A 26,806-nucleotide genomic window follows, 5' to 3' on the forward strand; every position below is an offset into this window, starting at 1 on the left:
AAAATCAAGAAGCCTTTATTACCAGTATTCCATGTCCACGTCTAACCCTTTCCCCCCTTCATGTGCACTAAAATTGAAAGCATTTCTCACAATGGCATATCTGAGGCAGACAGACTGTCAGGACTGATGGTTAAAGTGCTGTAAAGACACAGTTTACACCAGCAGCTCAGTGGGATTCAAACCTTACCAAGAAAATGGGACACATTCGCTGTAATAAAAACAAACTGTGCAAATGTGCTTTAAAGAGAAAAGGCCAGACTACATATAATGGATTACGGGGGGTGACGGGGAAACAAACAAAATAAAAACCTTATCAGCAGTCATTTTTGGAGTCTGGAAGATGATAAACATTATAGTTTAGCAGTAGGAATTGAAATTAAAATGACTTTTATTGAGTACTAATGCATTCATTTGTTCCAACATGAATGTCAAGGACTTTGTAATGTTCTCATTCATTCATTCATTTTCCTTCGGCTTAGTCCTTTTATTCATCAGGGGTCACCAAAGCAAAACGAACCACCAACTGCATTTGCTTTACGCAGTGGATGCCCTTCCAGCTGCAACCCAGCACTGGGAAACACCTAGACACTCTCATATGCACACACTCATACACTATGGCCAATTTGGTTCATCCAGTTCACCTATGGCGCATGTTTTTGACAGTGGGGAAACCGGAGCACCCGGAGGAAACCCACACCAACATGGGGAGAACATGTAAACTCCACACAGAACTCCAACTGGCCCAGCCAGGACTCAAACCAGCGTCCTACTTGCTGTGAGGCGACAGTGCTAACCACTAAGCCACCGTGTTGCCCTTGTAATGTGATCATTTATATTTTGAAATCAGCATATGAGACTGATTTCTGAAAGATCACGGAGTTATGATGTTGAAAAGTATGCTTTGAATCCCATGAATGTATCTAAATAGTTATTTTAAACCATACTGCTGTTTTTAATAGCCGATTTCCAAATCGAAATCATAAACAACTCCCCAGCTGAATGTAAAAAAACGAAAGGTAAAAAAGGAAATGCTGCTGCATCTGAATGTCACATCTACACTTCAAAGTGGACACTGTGAGCAACTGACTTCCATGTTTTCTGAATGAGGCGACACAAGCTGAAGGGCCCATGGCAGTGCTTCTGGAGAATACAGATGAACAGAGATTCTCATATCGACTTATTTAGCACACATCAAACAGCAGAAACCAAAGAACCGCTTGTCATTTCACAGTTTTCTGTTTCATTTGAGAGCAGGTGATAATGTGTGGAATATAAATGAAGAAAAATGTGTTTAAAAAAAAAACAGCGTTTGCTTTGTACAGGAGTGGTCAATTTTATGGATGTGTACACACTCAGAAATAAAGGTACAAAATTGGTCACTAAGGCGGTACCTTTCCAAAAGTAAAACAAGTGAACATTAGTACCTTTAGGGTTCACTTTTGTACCTTTAAAGGGCACCTATGGTGAAAAATCTACTTTTCAAGCTGTTTGGACAGACATATGTGCATGTATGGTGTATAGACCGTCATATTGGGGTGATATAAACACACCCTTTTTTTTCAATTTAGCAACATAAAAACGGTGGACCAATTGGAGCGGTTTTCAGATCGACCGCAACTTTACGTAGGAGTAAATTATCTTTGCGCTCAGTCAAAACATGTTACCCGAGAACAAGTAATAGATTCAAAAGACCAAAGTCTGTGAATATGTCGTTAGATATTGACAACAAGATGAATTAAATATCACGTTTAACAAATATAGTGAGATTAGATCCAGCGGCAGATCCTTGATGAACAGTCCGACGTGCACAGCTCTCATATGGGTATGTGGTCAAAGCATTCAGCAGTGCATGCGAGTGTGTGTGGTCACGTGATGTGCGATTCATCGTTTTAATGTAGACGCAGAGTTCTTCATTAACGCTGGGTGAAACGCCAGTGTGGACGCGGATTGTTTTTATTCTAAAACGCTGTTTTAAAACTAAAATGTATTAGTGTAAACGGCCTAAGGAAGTGTTATTGAGAGTTCTCACACAGACACGATATGTGTAGGGCGAGAAAAGATTTTCCAGTGGTTAATCGAACGTGGATGTTTGGTCATCTTTGGCAGATACGAAAAAAGTGTAAAAGGATGATAATATTGGTAAAAAACCAATATGAAATATACTTGGGCGGTCATTAATATACAGTTGAAGTCAGAATTATTAGCCCCCCTGTTTATTTTTTCCCCTAATTTCTGATTAACAGAGAGAAGATTTTTTTTCAACACATTTCTAAACATAATAATTTTAATAACTCATTTCTAATAACTGATTTATTTTATCTTTGCCATGATGACAGTGAATAATATTAGACTAGATATTTATACTTTTTCAAGACACTTCTATACAGCTTAAAGTGACATTTAAAGGCTTAACTAGGTTAATTAGGTTAACTAGGCAGGTTAGGGTAATTAGGCAAGTTATTGTATAATGATGGTTTGTTCTGTAGATTATTGAAAAAAATATATAGCTTAAAGGAGCTAATAATTTTGACCCTAAAATGGGTTTTAAAAATTAAAAACTGCTTTTATTCTAGCTGAAATAAAACAAATAAGACTTTCTCCAGAAGAAAAAATATTATCAGACATACTGTGAAAATTTCCTTCCTCTGTTAAACATCATTTGAGAAATATTTTAAAAGAAAAAAAATTCAAAGGGGGGCTAATAATTCTGACTTCAACTGTACCTGGACTGCCCGCCCAAGAAAAGTCTATGTGTGGGAAGCACTGAAATTAGAAGGATTATAATTTTCAGGCAGGGAAAACTTGTTTGTGGAATCAGTTAAGAGCACTGCAAATATTCTGTCTTGGAAGAACTAGAAAGAGGAGGAAACACACAGCTAAGCGGCTTTAGAAGACTGTGGGTGTTTTCAGCTGCTCTGGTGGACAGACAGCCTAAATGGATTATATAAGTCTCTATGATATATTACATTCCAAAGCAAATTATATACTGCATTTAGGATATCTGTTTATTCTACAGTACATGCAGTTGAAGTCAATGTTGTTAGCCCTCCTGTGAAATTTGAATTCTTTTAAAATATTTCCCAAGTGGTGCTTAATGGAGAGAATTCTCAGCACATTTTTTGAAACACAATAGTCTTCATAACTAATTTCTTTTATGTTTTGCGATGTCGACAGTACATACTATTTTTCTAGTTATTTAGCAATATCCTAGTATTCAAATTAAAGTGTAATTTAAAGGTTTAACTAGGTTTTACAACATAATCTCACGGCAAAGAACGGTAACTTTTTGATTTAGTGGCTAATTTGTTTGAATTTGTACGATCTAATTCGTTCAATATAGTACAATTTGCTCATCCCCCAATGACGGTTGGGTTTAGGGGTGGGGTTAGGTCTAATCCTACAACTCGACTGAACTCGTATGAATTCGTATGAATTATCCACTAAACTGACAAAACGTAAAATACTTACATTTTCTTGTAAGATTAGGCTAGTTTTTATGTTAACTTAGTTTGGTTAAGGTAAGTTATTGGATAACAGTGATTTGCTCTGTAGTCAATCTAAATAAATAAATAAATAAACAAACAAACAAACAAACAAACAAACAAACAAACAAACAAATAAATAAACAAATAAATAAATATTTCTTAAGGGGGATAATAATATTAACCTTTAAATTAAAATGACAGTTTTTGAACGTATTTTATTCCAAACAAACAAATACGACTTACACTAGAAGAAAAATATTATAGGAAATAATACGCAAATTTTCCTTGGTCTATTAAACAGCACTTGGGAAAATATTTAAAAAAGAAATACAAATTTTATAGCAGGGCTAATTATTTTGACTTCAACTGTACACTACCTGACAAAAGTCTTGTTGTCAATCCCAGTTGTAATAATAACTGGCATAAAAGTGGCAGAAGGTGGATTTTTTTAATGAATCATCTGTTGAACTGTGTCCCAATCATCACAAATACTGCAGAAGACCTACTGGAACCCGCATGGAGCCAAGATTCTCACAGAAATCAGTCAAGTTTGGTGAAGGAAAAATCATGGTTTGGGCTTACATTTACTATGGGGGCGTGCCAAAGAGCTGCAGAGTGGATGGCAACATCAACAGCCTGAGGTATCAAGACACTTGTGCAGCACATTACATTATAATCCACAGTAGAGGGCAAATTCTTCAGCAGGATAGCGCTCCTTCTCATACTTCAGCCTCCACATCAAAGTTGCTGAAAGCAAAAAGGACAAGGTGCTCCAGGATTGGCCAACCCAGTCACCAGACATGAAAATTTTTGGAGTATGTTGGTGGTAAGATGAAGGAGGAGGCATTGAGGATGAATAAAAAGAATCTTGATGAACTCTGGGAGTCCTGCAAGAACGCTTTCTTTGCCATTCCAGATGACTTTATTAATAAGTGATTTAAATCATTGCAGAGATGTATGGATGCAGACCTTACTGTCCTAATGAAATCATTAAAAATCAAGACATGATCATATTTTATTTTGGTAAAATAAACGTAATTTAGAGGCCTTTGCCTTTCATATAAGCCACTTCTGATACCAAATGATCAACTAGAAGTCAAGTTAGTATTTGTTGTTCCTAAAACTTTAATAGGCAACAATACTTTTGTCTGGCACTGTATGCACTCGATTCATTCCTGAAATATAGTCCTCCATTTTTCTAGACGTCATGATTTGGTCTTTTTCCCTGTCATGTCTTTCATGCGCTTGTGATTCCTTTGTTCTGTTTTCCCACCATTGTTTTGTATTCATTAGTTTCACCTGTTCACAGCCCTGTTTGTTTGTAGTTAATCGTGTCCAGTATATTTATACTGCTTAGTCTTGGTTGTTCTGTGGTCTTATTCGTCATGCTGTACTGTTGATTTGTGTTGTTTTTTCCTGTGTTCATAATCCCCTGGAGATTCAGTAAATAAATAAGAAGACGTTTTATATAATCGGTTTCCTGTGTGTTTGTAGTGAGCGACTGTGACACTAGAGAGTATGAACTTTTGATGAACTAGAACAGCCTCCATAGACCATTTTGAGGGTTGTAAACAAAAACAATGGTCCCAACATATTTGCTGTTGTACATTTTTAATTTCTATAGCTTCTGAAAATCTAAAAACACATATTGATAATGGTATGATAGCTATTTTAACTTTAAGTTATGATTGAATTGCCTCTTGTTAGAGTTATGAAAGAGTTTGATAACAAGCAGGAAATGTTCATGTGTCAATGATATGACCACATTGAAATGGTCTATAAAGGAAGTAGGCCAGGGCTATTCAATTATAAATTTAGTTGGGCCAGATTGTCAAACCAAGAAGATTAGCTGGGCCAGTCATTTTAGTGGCAAAGCAGCTCATATGGACAAATTTGAAAAACAATTAATTGAAAAACATAAGGTTTATTCGTTGTTTCTCTTTTAACCTTGGTTAGTTTGCAGAGCAAAAGGTGCATACAAAAAGAGCTGAATTAACAGAATCTGAGGGCGTACTCACACCATGTACAGTTGCCTTGAACTGGGCTGAAGCACGCTTGTCCCCCCTCCCGTCTCCCCAGACGGCCCACACTCACGTTGCATTCGGGCCTGATCACGCTTACGTCATCGATGATGCGCTGTTCAGTTTAAGAAGCGCTCTCACTCAGCACAGTCAAGATTTCTTATTCTTATCGTTATATCATTTTAGTGGTTTAGGATGCAGTGACACGCAGTCAAATATTTCGCCGAACAGATCAGCCACTTTTGACGCTCATAAACAATCATAAAATCCTCATTCTGCCGGAATTAGAAGGTTTGCTAAAGGTGCAGCTGTGGTGCAGTGAGGGGTTTGCATCTTTAATAATCTACGACAGTTTGCGTTCATTAAACAGTACGAATGATTAATAAACTTATATGAAACAGGCCATTTAATGTCACATCTCGTCCTCAGGCACACCGCTTCCAATCGGGCATGCTCTGCGTTGTTTGCATGTTGCAGGCTACGTAATTTACGTAGGAATTTGCGTTTTTGGCGGGACCATAGTCATAATAAATACTTTATATTTATATTAAAATAATATTTTAAATTATATTAAGTGAAGTTTCATAAACTAATTTCGAGAGGAGCACGTGATATGATTGAGCACGTCTGGCCACTCATCTGTAATCAGTAATAATCCAATCAGAGTGATCCTAGTTTACTATAAATGGATCATTTTCTCCCTGCTGCTCTATCTTCGTTTGTAAGAATCCCCCCTTCCACCCCATCTCCTCCTTTTTCTCCCTTTTCTAAAGGGGGAGCTCTCGAGACCTACCTGATCTCGGATCTCCTGATATGCTCATCGACCGGGCGGGAGCCCTGGGCTCAAAAATCTCCGAGCTCAGGGTTCTCTCCCGGGACAGCATGCCAAACCTGCTTTATACGCCAAGCATATCTAAGTGGGAACTCTTGAAATAACAATTAATAAATAATATATATTAATTTATTATCTATGGGTGGTACAACAGGCTGGGCCGCTCGGAGGTTGATTCTGGGCCACATATGGCCCACGGGCCGCCAATTGAATAGCCCTGAAGTAGGCTTTTATTTCAACAAACTGAAATAAAAAAGTCTTAGCAACTTCCAGTTCATGCAGATTTTAAATTAGTGATGGAAAGTTCTGATCTTTTCGGTGAACTGGATCTTTCGGACAGTTCGTTTCAATGAGCGATTAAAAAAAACGCAAAATAATTAGATCCTTGCCGAATCAAAATAATATAGTCAGCAATCATTATTTCAGGTAGTTAAAACATCATCTGAAAAGTTTCTTACAGTTAAGTTTTGCAACCCAAATGAAGCATGATTCCCTTACTATTTAAATTCCATTACAACTGTCTGTTGTGAAATAAACTTACGTTTCGCCATATCCTCTCATTTAAGCCCTTGGCTTACCCACGCTGCAACCAGCTTAACCAGTTGTCCAAGTTTAGTTCAGTCACAGTAGGCTATTACTGCTTGTTTTTAGTTCATCTGCTGAATCACGCATGCACAGTATTATCAGTTCATCAGTTCTCAAATTTGATTTCAGTGTACTGATCTAGTAAAGGAATAACTCAGGAAACTGGTTAATTTAGAGTCAGAGGGGGTATCAGGCAGGTTAAGTGGTACGTAATTTGTGGATATGTGCTTACTAGAGACGCAAACCATTTCAAACGATTCAGTTTGATTTAGTGAACTGGTTCAAATGGTTCACTTAGAAGAAGCAGTTAAAGAGCCCCTATTATGGGTTTTTGAAAATGACCTTCCATGCAGTGTGTATCACAGCTCTAAGTGAATGAAAACATCCAGCTGAGGGTAAAATCTGAAAGTGCACCGTGATTAAAACTATTAATTCTTTAAGGAAAGAGTCGACTCAGAGTCAAATAAATGAATTGAGTTGAATTCGAATCTTATGCTTGAACGTGTGGACATCTATGAGGTACATCACCGAATATGTAGTACCGCATCTGGTAAAATGTGAACGCGCTATCCCTTCAGACACTAGCGGAGCGCAGGGGATCATGGGACTGATCATTACGCGAAGATGACGATCACTGACAGATGGAGATTCAGCTGCAGGGAATAAAGGGTTAAAGTTAATTTTCATAATAATACCACAGTATAGCCAACCTAGAGCTGTGCTTCTTCCTGTCATTTTCTGATGATTGATACAATAACCCACTCTGCAAAACGGAATTCGCCAGCCGTTTGCTATTAAAGGAAGGATCAGCAGAGACTTTTATGTATGGGACTTTGTCAGACTTTGACAGGGACTTTGTCAGTAACTGTTACAGTCCATATGGACCAGTTTCTTCTTCCTCTGGATCATAATATGCAAGTGTTAAAATGGTTACCTTGTTTTGTGTAGTTTGTAAAATATGTGTTTAATTGTGTGTTATAAGTTGTATTAACCCAGCACGGCTTGTAATCACTTATCTATCTATTATAGATCAGTGCTTGTACTGTATCTCTCAGGTTAAATCTTCATGGGGCTGTTCACATATCACATCCAAAACCACGTTGAAAATGCAACGCGTGCTTCTTTCTTTACCGATTTAAACATGAGCTTGTGATCCTCTGCCGTTTGCCTTTGCTATAGCCACCATCATCTGTTCCTATATACCTGTGGCGCGATCAATTTTCAAAATAGTTCAACTTTTGCAATTGTGTGGTTTAATTGTGTGTCGGTGTTACTTGGGGTTTGGGTTAAGAGTAGAGTAATATTCTGGTGCTTAACTGCATTGCTTTATTGCATTTCTGCATCGGGCTCTCACATACTCTGTGTGCTACTTCATGACCGTGGTGGGCATTTCTCTCTGTCTCACGCTTAACCCAGTCGACCAATCACAACAGACTGTGTCATCGGTCCAATCAGTGCAGATTAGCTTCACGCTAAGGAGGGGTTTAGGAACAAATAAATCGCTGAACAAATCATATAGGAGTCGTTGGGATAATTAGGTAAAAATAAATGCATATTAAAAGACAATACCTATGTTTCCATCCACCTATTTTTCTGCGCATTTTGCATATCCATGTCCACACTTTATAGTGTGTGTTAGTAAATGCAAGACTATTGATGAACTCCAGCATAACACTGTATGATAATTCAATTCAATTCAATTCACCTTTATTTGTATAGCGCTTATACAATGTAGATTGTGTCAAAGCAGCTTCACATCAAAGGTCACAGTAAATAGGAACAGTGTAGTTCAGTTTGTAGTGTTTAAGTTCAGTTCAGTTGAGCTCAGTTCAGTGTGGTTTAATAATCACTACTGAGAGTCCAAATACTGAAGAGCAAATCCAACGATGCGCAGCTCTATAGATCCCGAAACATGCAAGCCAGTGGCGACAGCGGAGAGGGAAAAACTTCACTAATTGGCGAAAGTGAAGAAAAAAAACCTTGAGAGAAACCAGACTCAGTTGGGCACGACCATTTTAATTTCTCCGCTGGCCAAACTTTTGTGCAGAGCTGTAGTCTCAGTGGCGGAGGCTGGAAGCTGGCCTCAGCGAAGACTCGTCTGTCTCTGGAGCGTCACAGGAATCAGTCTCATGTTCTCCACTCCTCCATGACCATCACAGTAGCTGCTCAGGATTCGGCCAGGTCCAGGATGTAAAAAACCTTGGGATCATCTCGTCGTTGGTCTTGGATCGAATCAGTGACTCTGCATAGTCTGAGGGCCTCGGGAAGAGCATCCCCAGGTGGAAATGGAGAATAAAGAAAATAATTAGCGTAGCTGATGTTCACAGTGTATATCAACAAGATGCAGAACCTGTGTGGCGCTTCAGATGACTGATCTAGAGCCTACAGCTAATCAATCTGTCACATTCTGGAGTGCTTTACAGGTCTAAAGAAAAATATTAATGATAAATGATCTTAAATAAAACAAATACATTTATAGAGATGGTGTATAAGTATATAACTTTACTCACATGGGAAACGAGGCCACATGAATGGTTTGTGAGCACAATTAAGTGCACACAGCATCCCATATCATCTGATAATTGTAAGAAATAAGTCCAAAAGGCAGCTGACTGTGTAAAGCCACATAAAACAAAACAAAAATACGATGAATATGCAGAGATCAGTGGCTAATCTGCCGGATTCAGCTGAGGTGAAGTGACGGCGACCAGCAAGACCTAGCTGTCACTCAAGTGGCCACGCCCTTAATTATGCAAACTTAATATAACCTAATATAAAGGAAATGGATGAGTTATAAAAAAATTCACCCCCCTCAAAGGTGTCATGGAGGGTAATATTAGCTATATGACCCAAAATCGTTCTTTGTACCAGGCTGTAAACACCTTTTTTTCTGCTGTAAAGTTGGCCATTCTAACAGTGGGCTCAATTGCAATTTGCTCTATTATGGAGCCAGGACTAGCGGAACTTTGATGAATTGCAGTTTCAGTTACTTCCGTATTGACTTCCCGAAGGAGAGCGGGAGGTTGCCGCTTGGTTATTACATTGTTAATGACCTCCAGAATCAAGAGCGTCGGTGCTCCGCCTGGTGCTGACACCGGTGCTGACACCGGTGCTGACACCTTCAAACGCCACCTCGCGTTCACTGCGGGTCAGAATTGCCTTCTGAGATGCAAGTCATTTATTAAATGAAGAAAAGATTCATGCAGCTTCTCCTACTGCAGCAAATTCAGTTATTACTGTTGATATTTGGCGCCAGTTAATCAGGAAGTTACTATATTGTTCGATTTGACTCGTTGGATGGATACGCTGCTTTATTCGCACGTCTTTAATGTGATAATCCAGTTTTGCGCATAAAGTTCATTCGCATTTTTGGATGGAAACATAGCTAATGACAGTGTTTTTTGACCCTTGTATGTATATCAGCATGTTGCTGGAGACCCCCAAAACCAAAATATGACCTTTTATAATGCAAAATAGGGGCTCTTTACAAAGAACGATTCGATCTTGATCAACCATCACTACTTTAAATGCATAGAAGACATTGATGAATAAATGAATCAGTGTAGGCTAAACTGCATTCAGATCAATGAAAGAGGTATATAAAACACACACAAAAAGAATGCATTTAAAGTTGCATGAAACTAACTGCGTGTGAAATTGCTTTTTGCCACAAGGAGATAATGAGCAATCTTAAACACAGCGTATGGTGACCCTGAAATGCATTTCAGACACACTTGAGCACCTTAAAATGCCATTGCCATAGATCCAAAGTGTCATCTTACAGCATAAAGAGATGATGCACATGGCGTGGAGCTTGTTCTCGGAGCGGATGTAGGAGCGCATGCAGATCACAAAGATGTTGCCGAAGCATGTTGTTGCTGAAACCACCCAGACGAAGACACGCAGCACGATGTTGGCCAGAAGGTCCTCGAAAGATGAGATGCCGTCAGTGTTGGGTTTGCAGCTGCGGACGTGAGGAGCATAACCGCAGTACTGGAACTTTTTAAAGTAGCTGAGGAGAAATACAGAGAGAAAAACATGATCAGATTATTATTCTGAATGATGATTAGTTTGTGTGTGCAAATATATAAAACAATCCACCCATCCATCCATCCTTTCCTCCATCCATCCATCTATCCACCCATTCATCCATCCATCCATCCATCCACCCATCCCTCAGCCATCATTTCATCCCTCTCTTTCCACCCATCTGTCTGTCCATGCATCATTCCATCCATCCCTCCCTCCAGCCATCATTCCATTCATTTGTCATTCCATCTCTCCATCCCCCCATCATTTCATCCATCAATCATTCCATCTCTCCATCCACCCAACATTTCATCCATCACTCATTCCATCTCTCCATCCCGCCATCGATCCACCCATCTGTCCATCCATCCATCATACCATTCATCCATCTATCCATCCATTCACCCAACCATCCAAACATCCATCCATCCATCCGTCCCCATTGATCCATCCATCCCTCTGGCCATCATTTCATCCATCCATCATTCCATCTTACCATCCCACCATCGATCCACCCACCTGTCCATCCGTCAATCATTCTAACATCCCTCCATCTGTCCATCCACACAACTATTCAAACACCCAACCATCCATCCATCAATCCCTCCAGCCATCATTCCATCTCTTCATACATCCATTCATCCATCCGTCCACCCATCCATCCATTCATCCATCATACCATTCATCCATCCATTCACCCAACCATCCAAACATCCATCCATCCATCTCTCCAGCCATCATTTCATCCATCCATCATTCCATCTTTCCATCCCTTCATCGATCCACCCACCTATCCATTTGTCCATCCATCAATCATTCTAACATCCCTCTGTCTGTCCATCCTCACAACCATCCAACACCCAAACATCCATCCATCAATCCCTCCAGCCATCATTTCATCCATCCATCACTCCATCTCACATCCATTCATCCGTCCGTCCGTCCGTCCACCCACCCATCAATCCATCCATCATTCCAGCCATCCATCCATCCATTCACCCTTCCATCCATATCTCCATCCACTCACACATAAATACACCCATTCATCCCTACATCCATCATTCCAGCCATCCATCCATCCATCCATCCATCCATTCACCTGTCCATCCATCCATTCAAACTTTCATCCTTTCATCCACCCACACATCCATACACCCAATCATCCATCTCATCCATCATTCTATATATGCATCCCTCCATCAATCCATTTTAAACCCACTCACCCACCCACATTAGTGTCCCAGTCACAGTGGAATGAACTATTCTAGCATATGTTTTACACCCTTTCAGCTGCAACCTAGTACTGGGAAACGCCTATACACACTCATTAACACACTCATGCACTATGGCCAATTTAATTTATTCAATTTACCTATAGCACATGTGTTTGGACAGTGGAGAAAACTGGAGCATCCGGAAGAAACCTACACTGACACGGGCAGAACATGCAAACTCCACACAGAAATAACAACTGGCCCAGCCGGCACTTGAACCTGCAAGATTCTTGCTGTGAGGCAACAGTGCTAAACACTGAGCCACCGTGCCACCTTAGTTATCAATGTAATAATCAGTTAATATCTTTCAGTATTTGCTAAAGCTCTAAAATGGTAACATTATCTTAAACCTCAACTATTGTCCTCTATTTCTGCTCTGAACAGATAATTGCTGTCGCTCACAAAAACAGATATTTATTAGAGAAAAACAAAAGAAGAGCATCCCAGAATTCACATGCATACTATCAAAAACAACAAACAAAACACACTCAACCTCAATCCGACAAGAAACAATGAAAATGACGTCCAAGATTCACAGAGCGCTCTCATTTCTCCACCGTGTGAATTATGAACTGCAAAATATGCAAAGCAGTAAGACACAATAGTGCGTCTTCAAGTAGCTGAAAAGATTGGAAAGGGAATTGCAAACACTCCAATATATATTCCAGACACCCTTGTATTTTTTTTTTCTTTTCACGTTTCAGGCAATACATCATAATCACTGACAATTACTTCACCAGGTCGTGGGAGAAATGAAAAGACAAAACATCAGTCGATTTCTAAGATGAGATCTAAAGAGTTTGTCTTTATGCGGCACGGTGGCTAGCACTGTCACCTCAAAGCAAGAAGGTCGCTGGTTCGAGTCCCGGCTGGGCCAGTTGGCATTTCTATGTGGAGTTTGCATGTTCTCCCAGTGTTGGCGTGGATTTCCTCCGGGTGCTCCGAATTCCCCCATAGTCCAAACACATGTGCTATAGGTGAATTGAACAAACTAAACTGGCCGTAGTGTATGTGTGTGTGTGAATGTGAGAGTGTATGAGTGTTTCTCAGTACAGCAGCTGGAAGGGCGTCCGCTGCGTAAAAACATATGCTTGAATAATGGGGGTTTATTCCGCTGTGGTGACCCTTGATTAATAAGGGACTAAGCTGAAGCAAAATGAATGAATGAGTTTGTCTTTAGCTGTTTCTTAACATTATAAACCCCCTGCACTTCACGATCTGCCATCATTTTTATTAACACATTCTTTAATTACACTTTTTTCATTGGCACAAAATGTCTGACTTTTACACATGTATACATTATTTTATTTACCACAGTATTTAACATCATACACTGTATATTTGGGGTAAAGGGACAAAAGAAAAGAAAAAGAAATTCAGGGAAAATAAGGGAAAAAGTTAGGATGGTTTCATATTTTAATAAATGTACATTAGTGCCAGAATTGGGGAGTAACTAAATAATTATAATCTATTCAAGCGCTTCAGTTTTCTCCACATTTTCTGATAAATATTCAGTATATTTGACCCCTTTGCAAAAATGGCTGGATTATTTAAGATCCACCATTGAACACTCATGTTCAATAATTGTGTAAGATGAAAGATAAAAGAAACATAATCAATTCAGAGCAGAAGGTGTGCACTTTTAAACAGAATGATGTGTAAAAATGTCCTATTTTGTTTAAAGATTTTATTGTCATTTACAGCTCTTCGGAAGCCTTCTTGTACATTTTTTTTCCTTCAAAAGCTACTGTGATCAAGCAGATCGATGGCAAGCAAAACTTAAATTGAATTCCTTCTGTGACTAACAATTTCCTGTAGAATTTGCAGTATCTTACTTGCAGTAGTTTGCCAGTAACTTACTGTAAACCAATTACAGAAAAAATTATGTATTTACATTTACAGCACCATTTATATTGCTATTTTCAGAATTTCGCCTATCAAAGGTGTAGGAGCAACAAATAATAACTTGACTTCTAGTTGATCATTTGGTATCAAAAGTGGCTTATATGAAAGGCAAAGGCCTCTAGATTACATATAAGTGAATATAATTTTCACTTATATGAAAGGCAAAGGCCTCTAGATCATGTCTTGATTTTTATTTATTTCATGAGGACAGTAAGGTCTGACTTGGACAAAAGTCTTGTCACTGAACAAAACTGATGTACAGTATAGAATATAAAGTCATGCTCAATAATGTTCATGTCTAATGACTGGGCTGACTTAAATCTTCATGTGCGTGTGTTTACCTCACTATTCTTCAGGTACAACCATTTTATTTGCAAAACATCTCAGCGCTTATTGCCTCATTTCATATGGGTTCAAGGTTATTTTTCATTTTAAAGGGCTCCTATATATTAAAATGCACTTTTGGAAGCAAAATTCCAGTATCTTATTTAACATCTCTTGACTTTAAAATAGGATTAAAATCACATCGATTTTGAGATCCATTGCATTAAAGTTTTCTCCACCCACAGATATTGATTGACAGGTGTGTATTAATATGTCTCTATAGTAGCACATATAAACATGTCCACAAGACAGGATTTGCAAAGAAACTTAAAACTAACCCCAACCTAACTGTCTACACATAATCTAACAAGAATAAGTTGGCATGTAGATGCAATGTAATTTAAATTCAACAAACGGACAATTAAAATAAAGTGTGACTGGGATAAGACCTGTTCCATACAGTTTGTATTTCTTATAGCATTTTTAACTACACTACCTGGCGAAAGTCTTGTTGCCTATCCAAGTTTTAGGAACAACAAATAATAACTTGACTTCTAGTTGATGATTTGGTATCAGAAGTAGCTTTTATGAAAGGCAAAGGCCTTTAAAATAATATGATCATGCCTTAATTTTTATTATTTTTATTTAATCAGGACAGTAAGGTCTGACTTTGCGTAGACAAGTCTAAAAGGCAAAGAAAGCGTTCTTGTAGGACTCAAAGGAGTTCATCAACATTCTTTGGATTCATCTTCAATGCCTCCTCCTTCATCTTACCCCAGATGTACTCAATAATGTTCATGTCTGGTGACTGGGCTGGCCAATCCTGGAGCACCTTGACCTTCTTTGCTTTCAGGAACTTTGATATGGAGGCTGAAGTATGAGAAGGAGCGCTATCCTGCTGAAGAATTTACCCTCTCCTGTGGTTTGTAATGTACGAGCAGCATAAATGTCTTGATACCTCAGGCTGTTGATGTCGTTGTTCACTCTGCAGATCTCTCGCACGCCCCTATACTGAATGTAACCCCAAACCATGATTTTTCATTTACCAAACTTGACTGATTTCTATGAGAATTTTGAGTCCATGCGGGTTCCAGTAGGTCTTCTATTTGTGATGATTGGGATGCAGATCAACAGATGATTCATCAGAAAAATCCACCTTCTGCCACTTTTCCAAATGATGAACTAGACGTCAAGTTATTATTTGTTGCTCTTACAACTGGAACCGACGACAAGACGTTTGTCAGATAGTGAATATACTGTAAAATATACAATAGTTTTCACAATGCATCTTCAAAACACTAACATACTGCAACTGTCCTACTGTAAAATACAGTTCATTTCCCAGTTAAATACTGTGTAATTTATAAAAAAAATCAATGTGTATGAGCTTGGCAACTTTGCAGATCTCATATATGAACAAAGAGATATTCATTATAGATACACTTATACACTAAATGAAAACATCACAAGGCCTCTTTACTTTAAACTACCAGATCTGATAGAGACATTCAGTTGTCAGACAAATCAAGTAGAATTGAACATCAGTCTCAACATTTCATCATTCAACATCATAAAAGAACATCTCAACGGCGCGGGCTTCAGAAAGCAGAGTTTTCAATGCACTTTCAGAACATCGAGCATGCAGAAACTTACAGCATTTTCATATCGTAACTTTCAGAAAGCAGCACTCACATGTGAGTCAGGTTCTTGAGAGGTTCAAACATCCGTCTGTGAATGTTCCCAATTTCGATTCCCTCAATGCTCCTGTGACACACACACACACAAAAGCTTTCTCTCAGGGGTCGCTCTACAGAAAACCACCACAGCATTTCAGTATTCACTTTACAATGCTTTAGGACTCATTCCTCCTACAAATATGCAGTTTTGAGACCAAGATGTTCTCTGGAAGTCTTTGAAGTATGACCTAAAAGCAGATTGTTTTTCCTCGGTTCAGCAGAAGACAATGCCGTACAGTTTTTGCTCCAACCATTGTGTTGGGCTGTAAGACATCGGTAAACAGCGCATTACTAAAATTGCAAGCTTTTTCAGTGACGTCTCATGTGAAAGCCTTTTTTTCTAAAACCATGCGCAGACATAAAATGGGTAGACGGTCCAGTTTGGTCACAATATTGACTGTGGAAAGTTACAATAGAGAAGATACTTCATGCTTTATTTGATTTAGCTTTAAATTCTTCCACTAGATCCATCCATCCAACTATGTACCCATCCATCCATCCCACCATCCATCCATCCATCCATGCATCTGTCGATCCATCCATCCATGCATCCATCCCTCCATCCATCCAAGCCTCTATCCATCTATCCCTGTATGCATGCATCCATCAATCCATCCATCCATTCCTCCATCCATCAACCCTCCCTCCCTCCTTTCATCCATCCATCCATTCATTCATCCATCCATGCATACATCCCTCCATTCATCCATCTACCTATCCATGCATCCTTCCATCCATCAATTCCTTCCTCCCTCCCTCCCTTTACCCATCCATTCATCCATTTTTCCACCCATCTAGCCATCCATCCATCCATCCGTCCATCTATAAATCCCTCCCTCCTTTCATCCATCCATCCATCCATCCATCAATCAATGCCTCCTTCCTTTCATCCATCCATCCATCCATCCATCCATCCATCAAACCTCCCTCCTTTCATCCATCCATTCTTCCATCCATCCATCCATCCATAAATCCCCCTCCCTCCCTTCATCTATCCATTCTTCCATCCATCCATCCATCCATCCATTCTTCCATCCATCAAACCTCCCTCCTTTCATCCATCCATTCTTCCATCCATCCATCCATCCATAAATCCCCCTCCCTCCCTTCATCTATCCATTCTTCCATCCATCCATCCATCCATCCATCCATTCTTCCATCCATCAATCTCTCCCTCCATTCATCCACCCATTCATCCATTTTTCCATCCACCCATCCATCCATCCATCTGTCCATCCCTCCATCCATCCATGCATCTATCCATCCCTCCATCCATCCCTGTATGCATGCATCCATCCATCAATTCATCCATCCATTCCTCCATTCATCAACCCTCCCTCCCTCCTTTCATCCATCCATCCATTCATTCATCCATGCATCCATCCCTCCATTCATCCATCTACCTATCCATGCATCCTTCCATACATCCATTCCTCCATCCATAAATTCCTTCCTCCCTCCCTCCCTCCCCCCCTTTACCCATCCATTCATCCATTTTCCACCCATCTAGCCATCCATCCATCCATCCATCCGTCCATCTATCAATCCCTCCCTCCTTTCATCCATCCATCCATCCATCCATCTATCAATGCCTCACTCCTTTCATACATCCATCCATCCATCAAACCTCCCTCCTTTCATCCCTCCCTTCATCCATCCATTCTTCAATCCATCCATCCATCCATCCATCCATCCATTCTTCCATCCATCAATATCTCCCTCCATCCATCCATCCATCCATCCATCCATCCATCAATCCCTCCCTCCCTTTATCTATCCATTCATCCATTCTTCCATCCATTCATCCATCCATCCATCCATCCATCAATCCCCCCCTCCCTCCCTTCATTCATCCATTCTTCCATCTATCCATCCATCCATTTTTCCATCCGTCCATCCATTCATCCATCCATGCACCATCCATCCATTCATGCCTTCACAGTCCATGTATCTATCCATGCATCTGTCTATGCATCCATTCATTCCTCCATCCATCCCTCCCTCCCTCCCTCTATCCATCCATCCATCCATCCATCCATCCATTTTACCATGATTTACTGAAGACATCCAATAATAACAATAATTTAATTGCCCATTATAGAAGATTGTATAGTGTAAAATGACTTACAGTGACTTTAACTTATGCAGCTTGTCAAAGTGGTCCACCCGCAGGTTCATGATCGGGTTATATGAAATATTCCTACGAAAAACAACAGAGGGAATCGTGAACTGATCAGAAATGCAGGTCAAAGATCTCATGTATCTACAGCAGATATTAAAAGTGCCATAAAGATCATTTAATATAGCACGATGTAAAAATCTCTGAATAAGAAATGTAAGAAATATCTTAAAATTCAACTTTTTATTTATTTTTTCCCAATTATTTATGCTTTAGAATTGCATTAAGGGACTTTGACATTGAAAAGTAAAAAAAAGCGACTTTTTTGAACATTTCTTATAGTTTTTAGTGCTTTATTGTCTGTGTTGGTGTTGTATATTACTTTATAAAAACCTCATAATAAACTGCAAGTACATTTTCTGTTACTTCACAGATTTATTTCTCTATACATTATTTCTTATCCATTATATTATTTCAAGCTACTAAAATGTCAATAAAAGTCACTATGTTAAACTGTAGAGTTGAATTTTCAACATCTAAAAAGTCAACAGAGCAGAGATCAACATCCCATAATGCAATTCACAACAGTAAATAAAAGAAAAAACACTTATGAATCACAAAATACAGAAACTGTTAATAAACAGGTATTTTTACAGTGAGGTTTTCATGCGCATCTCTTTAAATGCAAATGAGCTGCTGCTCCCAGCCCCCTTTCCAGAAGAGGGTGGAGTCTATATAGCTTGTGCTTCAGTTACTCTGATAAAAACTAAAAAATCATCTTCATGTGTTTTAAAGTCTGGTCAAAACTCCTAATATCTGGCTTTCACACTAAGCCGGAAACACTTTACAATAACAGTAAATGAATAATGAAATACTAACACATAAAACCAAACATTACTTTAATATGAACTAACTATGAGTATGGACTAATCAAGTGCTAATCAAACACACTGTTTTCGTGTGTAAAGGCTAATCCAGAAAAGGGCGGACACTTTATAGCTTAATTACTTGTTAGTTTATGTTTGTTTATTGATTATTGATTTATTGATTGTTTATTATTTATCAGTGGTCACCACAGCGGAATGAACTGCCAACTATTCAGGCATATGATTAACGCAGCGGACGCCCTTCCAGCCACAACCCAGGACTGGGAAATAATTAACATTTTATTCATTCATTCTTTTATTTTTTTCAGCTTAAACCCTATATAAATCAGGGGTCGCCACAGCGGAATGAACCGCCAACTTATCCAGCATAGGTTTTACGCAGCGGATACCCTTCAAGCTGCGACCCATCACAGGGAAACATCCATACACACTCATTCACAGACATACACTACGGACAATTTAGCTTATTCTGACCCAGCCGGAGCTGGAACCAGCAACCTTTTTTCTGTGAGGCGATTGTACTACCCACTGCGCCACCGTGCTGCCCCATTAACATTTTAATTTAAGCAAAATATAACTCGCTCTGTGATAAAGCATGTTAATTAAAACTTGTGCTCATTATCATGTACAGATGTACTTCAATGCAAACATGCACTTGATGGAAGTGTATGATTGTTTCATTTAAACACAGTTCATGAACTGTTAAGAGTGAGGTAATAATAATGTGCTACTTCAAGTAAAGTCATGACATAATTACATATTAACAGGTCATGAGTTCATGCTGGTCAAGTTATACTTTTATTGAATATTTTTATTTAATTGAGAAAGCTACATTATAGCTTAAACTAAAGTGTTAATTAATACATTAATTAACAAACATGAACTAACAAATAATTAAGGTAGCCATGAACACACATATGACTCATGTTGCAGTTAGTTCTTGATTAGCACATGCCTTAACGTATCATTAGTTGTTTACATATTAGTACATCATTATTCATGTACTGTTATTTCCCACAAGATCTATGTAAACAGTTGGAGTGGAAATAGCACGTGTATCAGTATATTAGATCAATGAAACAGCAACAACAACACTTCTAACACAGCTCAACTAGGATCAGTAAGGATAGTCTGTCATGAGAAAACTCAGGACTGCAATATAGATGGTTTAAGGGAGTTCAGAAACTGCTCTCCAACCTAGAAATCAGACATTTGGCAAAATATGCAATTTATATGACGCATAAGTTCATATTTGGATTTCACATTTGTATAATGTGTCATATATTCAACATACAGTTGAAGTTAGATTTATTAGCCCCCCTGAATTATTAGCCCCAATTTCTGTTTAAAGGAGAGAAGATTTTTTTAACCCATTTCTAATCATAATAGTTTTAATAACTCATTTCTAATAACTGATTTATTTTATCTTTGCCATGATGACAGTAAATAACATTAGACTAGATATATTTCAAGACACTTCTATACAGCTTAAATTGACATTTAAAGGCTTAACTAGGTTAATTAGGTTAACTAGGCAGGTTAGGGTAATTAGGCAAGTTATTGTATAATGATGGTTTGTTCTGTAGACGGTTGAAAATAATATAATAATAATTTTGACCTTAAAATGGTTCATAAAAAATTTAAAACTGCTTTTATTATAGCTGAAATAAAAGAAATAAGACTTTCGACTTTCTACAGAAGAAAAAAATATTATCAGACATACTGTGAACATTTCCTCGCTCTGTTAAACATCATTTGAGGAAATATTTAAAAAAGAAAAGAACATTTAAAGGCGTTGGGGGGGGATAGTTCTGACTTCAACTGTACATTTTGAATTAATTAAGCTATCATTTTATAAATGTACATATATATTTAAAAAAATGTGGTTGAGTTGTTAAAAAAAATGTATAAATACCCATTTTTGCAATATTTTGAAATACATGTTATAGTTTATACACTCACCGGCCACTTTATTAGGTACAGCTGTACAAACAGCTCGTTAATGCAAATTTCTAATCAGCCAATCACATGGCAGCAACTCAATGCATTTAGGCATGTAGACATGGTCAAGATGATCTCCTGCAGTTTAAACCGAGCATCAGAGATAGGTGATTTAAGTGACTTTTAATGTGGCATGACTGAGTATTTCAGAAACTGCTGATCTACTGAGGTTTTCATGCACAACCATCTCTAGGGTTTACAGAGAATGGTCTGAAAAAGAGAAAATATCCAGTGAGCGGCAGTTCTGTGGGCGCAAATGCCTTGTAGATGCCAGAGGTCAGAGGAGAATGGCCAGACTGGTTCCAGCTGATAGAAAGGCAACAGTAACTCAAATAAGCACTCGTTACAACCGAGGTCTGTAGAAGAGCATCTCTGAACACACAACACGTCCAACTTTGAGGCGGATGGGCTACAGCAGCAGAAGACCACACCAGGTGCCACTCCTGTCAGCTAAGAACAGGAAACTGAGGCTACAATTCACACAGGCTCACCAAAACTGGACAATAGAAGATTGGAGAAACGTTGCCTGGTCTGATGAGTCTCGATTTCTGCTGCAGAATTTGGCATCAACAACATAAAAAGCATGGATCCATCCTGATTTGTATCAACGGTTCAGGCTGGTGGTGGTGGTGTAATGGTGTGGAATCATCTCGGTCTGGTTTCTTGAACATCTCTATCCAATAGAGCACCTTTGGGATGTGGTGGAATGGGAGATTCACATCGCATCGGATGTGCAGCCGACAAATCTGCAGCAACAACGTGATGCTATCTTGTCAAAATCTCTAAGGATTATTTCCAGTACCTTGTTGAATCTATGCCACGAAGGATTAAGGCAGTTCTGAAGGCAAAAGGGGGTCCAACCCGGTACTAGTAAGGTGTACCTAATAAAGTGGCCTGTGAGTGTATATGTGAAATTTAAATATAAATCTCATATATGTAAATTTCATATATTTCTATGTATCCTTTTCCTATATGAGACTTACTGATGTAGAAAATAACACTCTTTGGTTTAAATTATGCAAAATATGTACATATTTGGGCATCACGGTGGCGCAGTGGGTAGCACGTTCACCTCACAGCAAGAAGGTCACTGGTTCGACCCCCAGCTGGGTAACTTGACATTTCTGTGTGGAGTTGGCATGTTCTCCCTGTGTTGGTGTGGGTTTTCTCCGGATGCTCCGGTTTCCCCCACAAGTCCAAACACATGTAGTATAGGTGAATTGAATAAGCTAAATTGGCCATAGTGTATGTGTGAATGTGAGTGTATAAGTGTATCCCAGAGATGGGTTGCAACTGGAAGGGCATCCGCTGCGTAAAACATATGCTGGATAAGTTGGCGGTTCATTCCGCTGTGGAGACCCCTGATTAATAAAGGGAATAAGTCGAAAAGAAAATGAATGAATGAACATATTTGTAATTTCAATTGTTGAAAAAAAATGTGCAAGTATTATACATTTCAAGTATTATATTTAATACATATTATATATGACATGTGAAATCCTAATATGAACATGTATCTCATATATATATAATTATTGTATATATTTCTATGTTTCATTTTTCTGTATTTGCATTACTGATGCAGAAAGTAGCCCTTTTTAGAATAACTTGTTCATTTTCTGAAAAAACAACAGAGCTTACACGGAAACTGTCAACATCAATTGTAAATAAAGCATGAATTTATATTGGACTAAACAGAAAGAGCACGTTTGCAGAAGCCCAGAACACACTCCTGTCCGACAGCTGTTAGTTTAGCTCTGTTTGTAATGTGACTCACAGCTGCAGCAGGTCTCCGAGATTGACGAAAAGATCAGGCGGGATCGCTTCGATTCTGTTATTGGACAAATCCCTGCGGAGACAGAAAATATTCATGCCTTCTGCATTCAAATAGGCATCTGTTGACAGAAGTGATGAGCAAGTCAAAACTGTTTGATGACTGACATCCCGTAACTGGTCCAGCAGGATGACAGACCGAAATCATGAATTGATAAGCCAATCCATGAAAGAGGTTTTTCTGGGTTTTTTTTTGCTCCGCACAGAAATGGGTCATCATGACTAAACTCTAAACTAAAATGACTAAACTCAGTGAAAACGCTGAGAAATAATGTATATACTGGGAATACACTGATGCCACAAAGTCAATGCAAACACTGCTCATAGAATTTCATTTTATTCAACATAAATATACAACCTCAAATCAGAAAAAGTTGGGACAGTGTGAAAAAAAGCTAAAATAAAACAAGAAAGTAGTGATTTCCAAATTTACTTGGACTTGTGTTTCATCGCAGACAATTTTCAGATTAGATTAGATTCAACTTTATTGTCATAACACACGTACAAGGCAACGAAATGCTGTTTAGGTCTAACCAGGAGTGCAATAACAGCAAGTGCAGGATAAAGGTATAAGTTATAAAGTGCATTTATAGAAAATCTAGGGTGATATTTACAGATGGATGCACTATGAACATTATATACAGGTTGTATTAGCTATGAAGAGATTTACCATAGATGAATATTTGAAGAGTTCAGATGTAAAACCCTCCATCAGACCTCTTTTCTTGTAAATGAGCATTTTATATCAGGCTCCTCTGATTAGGTTCAGAAGTTTCAGTTTATATGTAATGATAAGGTTATTATCTAGTAAATAAAATAACTTAAAAATGTCACTTTAGACAATTCTTTGGTTTTTAACAAGGTAAATTTACTTTAGAGTCAAAACCAGCAAAATCCACTTGTGCTTTTTTTGCAAAAACCTCTAAATCCATCTATTGGGACAAGACAGTGTAATTAGCTGAAAAATCACTAAAGATGCTATTAGAAATTATTTTACCAAGCATAAAACACATTACACAAACCACCTAAAATACATAAATCTGTCAAGTAAGTGGCGATTCATTCCACTGTGATAAATCAGGGAAAAAGCAGAAGGAAAATGAATGAATGAAATCTGTCAAGTACAGTACGTGCATTAATCAATAACATTAAAACTGACATTAATTAAATCTTAACAATAAGTTGTCATTTCTGATATTTGGGATTTAGATTTAATGTAAGTAGAGCAATGTAAACATTGTAAATATTGTAAACTAAGCTTGGTAGATTCAAATAATGTAGTGTAAACCATTATGAAACATCAACATCTGTGCATTGTCCATTAATATAAATAGCTTATTAGACGTATGGGTATTATGAAGTAATATAAATAATGTTTAGTTTTATATATTATATTTATCTTTAAAAATAGCTTACATCAGCAAATAAAACAAGGTAGGCATACTGAGCAAAAAGGAGATGTCTCTCAGACAATTTTAGAAGCTGTCATTTATTCATTCTCACCATACTCAAGATATTGGTCCCTTGTTTATCTTCATAGCATCCACGTGGGATAAAAGAGCGGCATCTTAACTCTGTCTTTCGTGAAACGCAGTTGCCATTTAATGTATAGTAAATCGAACTCATTCAAAGTAGCCTCGCTGTGCAAAAAAGCGGCATGAATGCATGCTACACCTCCGACTGTATATTGAGTTTTCTGTTTCTTATAATGCAATGAGTTTTGAGGTAAGGGACGTTTTCATTTGCCATTCACTGACAGTCAGACAGGCTCATCCAGTTCATCAAACTTCATCTTTTAAAATCAAAAGCGGAATAAAACAGTCTCCTCATAAAAGCTGGCGTATCAGTGCGCTGCTACATTGAAAACATGATTCGATTCGCGCCTTCTGATTGGTTCTCGGGATATAGCAGCTTCTAACCATTTAGAGGCTTTCGCCAACAAACTGTTATTTCTGCATGCGCTGACGCTGCAATTTAGATCATTTGAAGAAAATCTATTTGCTGAACATACACTACGTGCCTAAAGCATTCACTCAATGTCATTATCTCATTTTTGGCGGAAGTGGCGTTTAGCGGCTTTAGCATCTGAACTCTTCAAATGTACAGTTTGCTATTAATAATCAGAAGTGTGCAGATCAACATAATTACAAATGTATATGTACAGTGGGTATATGTACAAATCCAACGAATGAATCAGTGCAATGTAGTGCAATAAATATATGCAATTTTAATTTTTTTAAATGTGCAAATGTTAAATAGTGCAGTGATAGACAGTATCACCACACAGCAGACAATATCACTCCACAAAATATTTTTTGTCTGGTCAACTTTATTTTATTTGTTAATATACATCCTTTCGTGTCATTCAGACCTGCAACACATTCCAAAACAATTTGGGACAGGAACAGTTTAGGGCTATTAATCAGGAAACTGGTTAAATAATGATGTGATTTGAAACAGGTGATGCCAACAGGTGATTGTAATTATGATTTGGCACAAAAACAGCATCCAAGAAAGGTCTAGTCCTTTAGGAGCTAAGATGCCCAGAGCCTGGAAGTGGCCAAAACCCCTCTAAAACCAGCCTGGTTGACCAGCTAAAACCATCCAACCAGCTTAGGCTGGTTTAAGCTGTTTTTTTCAGTAGGGATACATGAAAAAATTATTGAAATGTTTGAAAACAATGTTCCTCAAAAAGGATAGGAAGACATTTGGATATTTCACCTTCAACAGTGCAGAACATCATTAGAAGATTCAAGGAATCTGGAGGAATTTCAGTGCGTAAAGGACAAGGGCACAAGCCTAAGCTGAACAACTGTGATCTCGAATCCCTCAGGCAGCGCTGCATTAAGAATCCTCATTCATCTATAAGTCATATCACCACATGGTCTCAGAACTACTTTGGCAAACCTTTGTCAAGCCCCACAATATGTAATCACTTCCACACATGCCAGTTAAAACTGTACAGTGCCGAAAGGAAGCCCTATATTAACAGTGTCCAGAAGCACTGTTGAATTCTTTGGGCTCAGAGGCATCTGGGATGCACTGTGGTCAGATAAATCAGTGTTACAGGAATTTTTTGGGAGAAATGGACGCTGTGTGCTCTGGACCAAAGAAGAAAAGGATCATCCAGACTGTTATTAGCCACAAGTCCAAAAGCCATGGTCTGTCAGAGTAAGGGGTTGTTTCAACGCCCTTGGCAAAGCATATTTCAACAAGACAATGAATCTCCTGGCTGTGGAGAAAGAGGATACAGGTACTTGACTGGCCTGTCTGCAGTCCTGACCTGTCTCCAATAGAGAATGTGTGGTGCATTTTGAAGTACAAAATGCGAGAACAAAGACCCTGTTGCCTACTTTAAGACTTGTTTGCCAGAAGAATGGGACAACATTTCTCCTCAAACACTTCATCACTTGGTGTATTCAGTCCCTAGACGTCTTTTAAGTGTTGTGAAAAGGAATGGCAACATTACAAAGAGGTAAATGCTTTACTGTTCCTACATTATTTTGAAATGTGTTGCAAGAACCAAAATTGGACTACTTTATTTAAAAATAATCATGAGGAACACATTAAATAACGTTTGTTGTTTTGTCTGAAATGAAATACAAGTCAAAGTAAATTTAGAAATCTCTTCTTTCTTTTTTTATTTGTGTGTTTGATACTGTCCCAACTAGTCCTGATTTGGGGTTGTAATATGACTTTCAACTTGATAAGCAAATCCATGATAGAAGGATTTCAGTTTTTTTATTGCTCAGCACAGAAATGGGTCATCATGACT

At 38.4% G+C, this 26,806-nt stretch overlaps 1 protein-coding gene across 1 annotated transcript in view; it reads right to left on the bottom strand.

The window, feature by feature from the left end:
- Positions 1 to 26,806, bottom strand: part of rxfp1 (relaxin family peptide receptor 1) — a 155,469-nt gene that overhangs the window by 12,062 nt on the left and 116,601 nt on the right. The window contains exons 12-15 of the mRNA XM_056472208.1: positions 22,976 to 23,047; positions 18,320 to 18,391; positions 16,148 to 16,219; positions 10,706 to 10,935 (exon numbers count right to left, since the gene is read on the bottom strand). Of these exons, the coding sequence (XP_056328183.1) occupies positions 10,706 to 10,935; positions 16,148 to 16,219; positions 18,320 to 18,391; positions 22,976 to 23,047 (446 nt within the window). The remainder of the gene's footprint in view (positions 1 to 10,705; positions 10,936 to 16,147; positions 16,220 to 18,319; positions 18,392 to 22,975; positions 23,048 to 26,806) is intronic.

Source organism: Danio aesculapii, chromosome 14, assembly GCF_903798145.1.
Source record: "Danio aesculapii chromosome 14, fDanAes4.1, whole genome shotgun sequence".
In the NCBI taxonomy this organism is placed as follows: domain Eukaryota; kingdom Metazoa; phylum Chordata; class Actinopteri; order Cypriniformes; family Danionidae; genus Danio; species Danio aesculapii.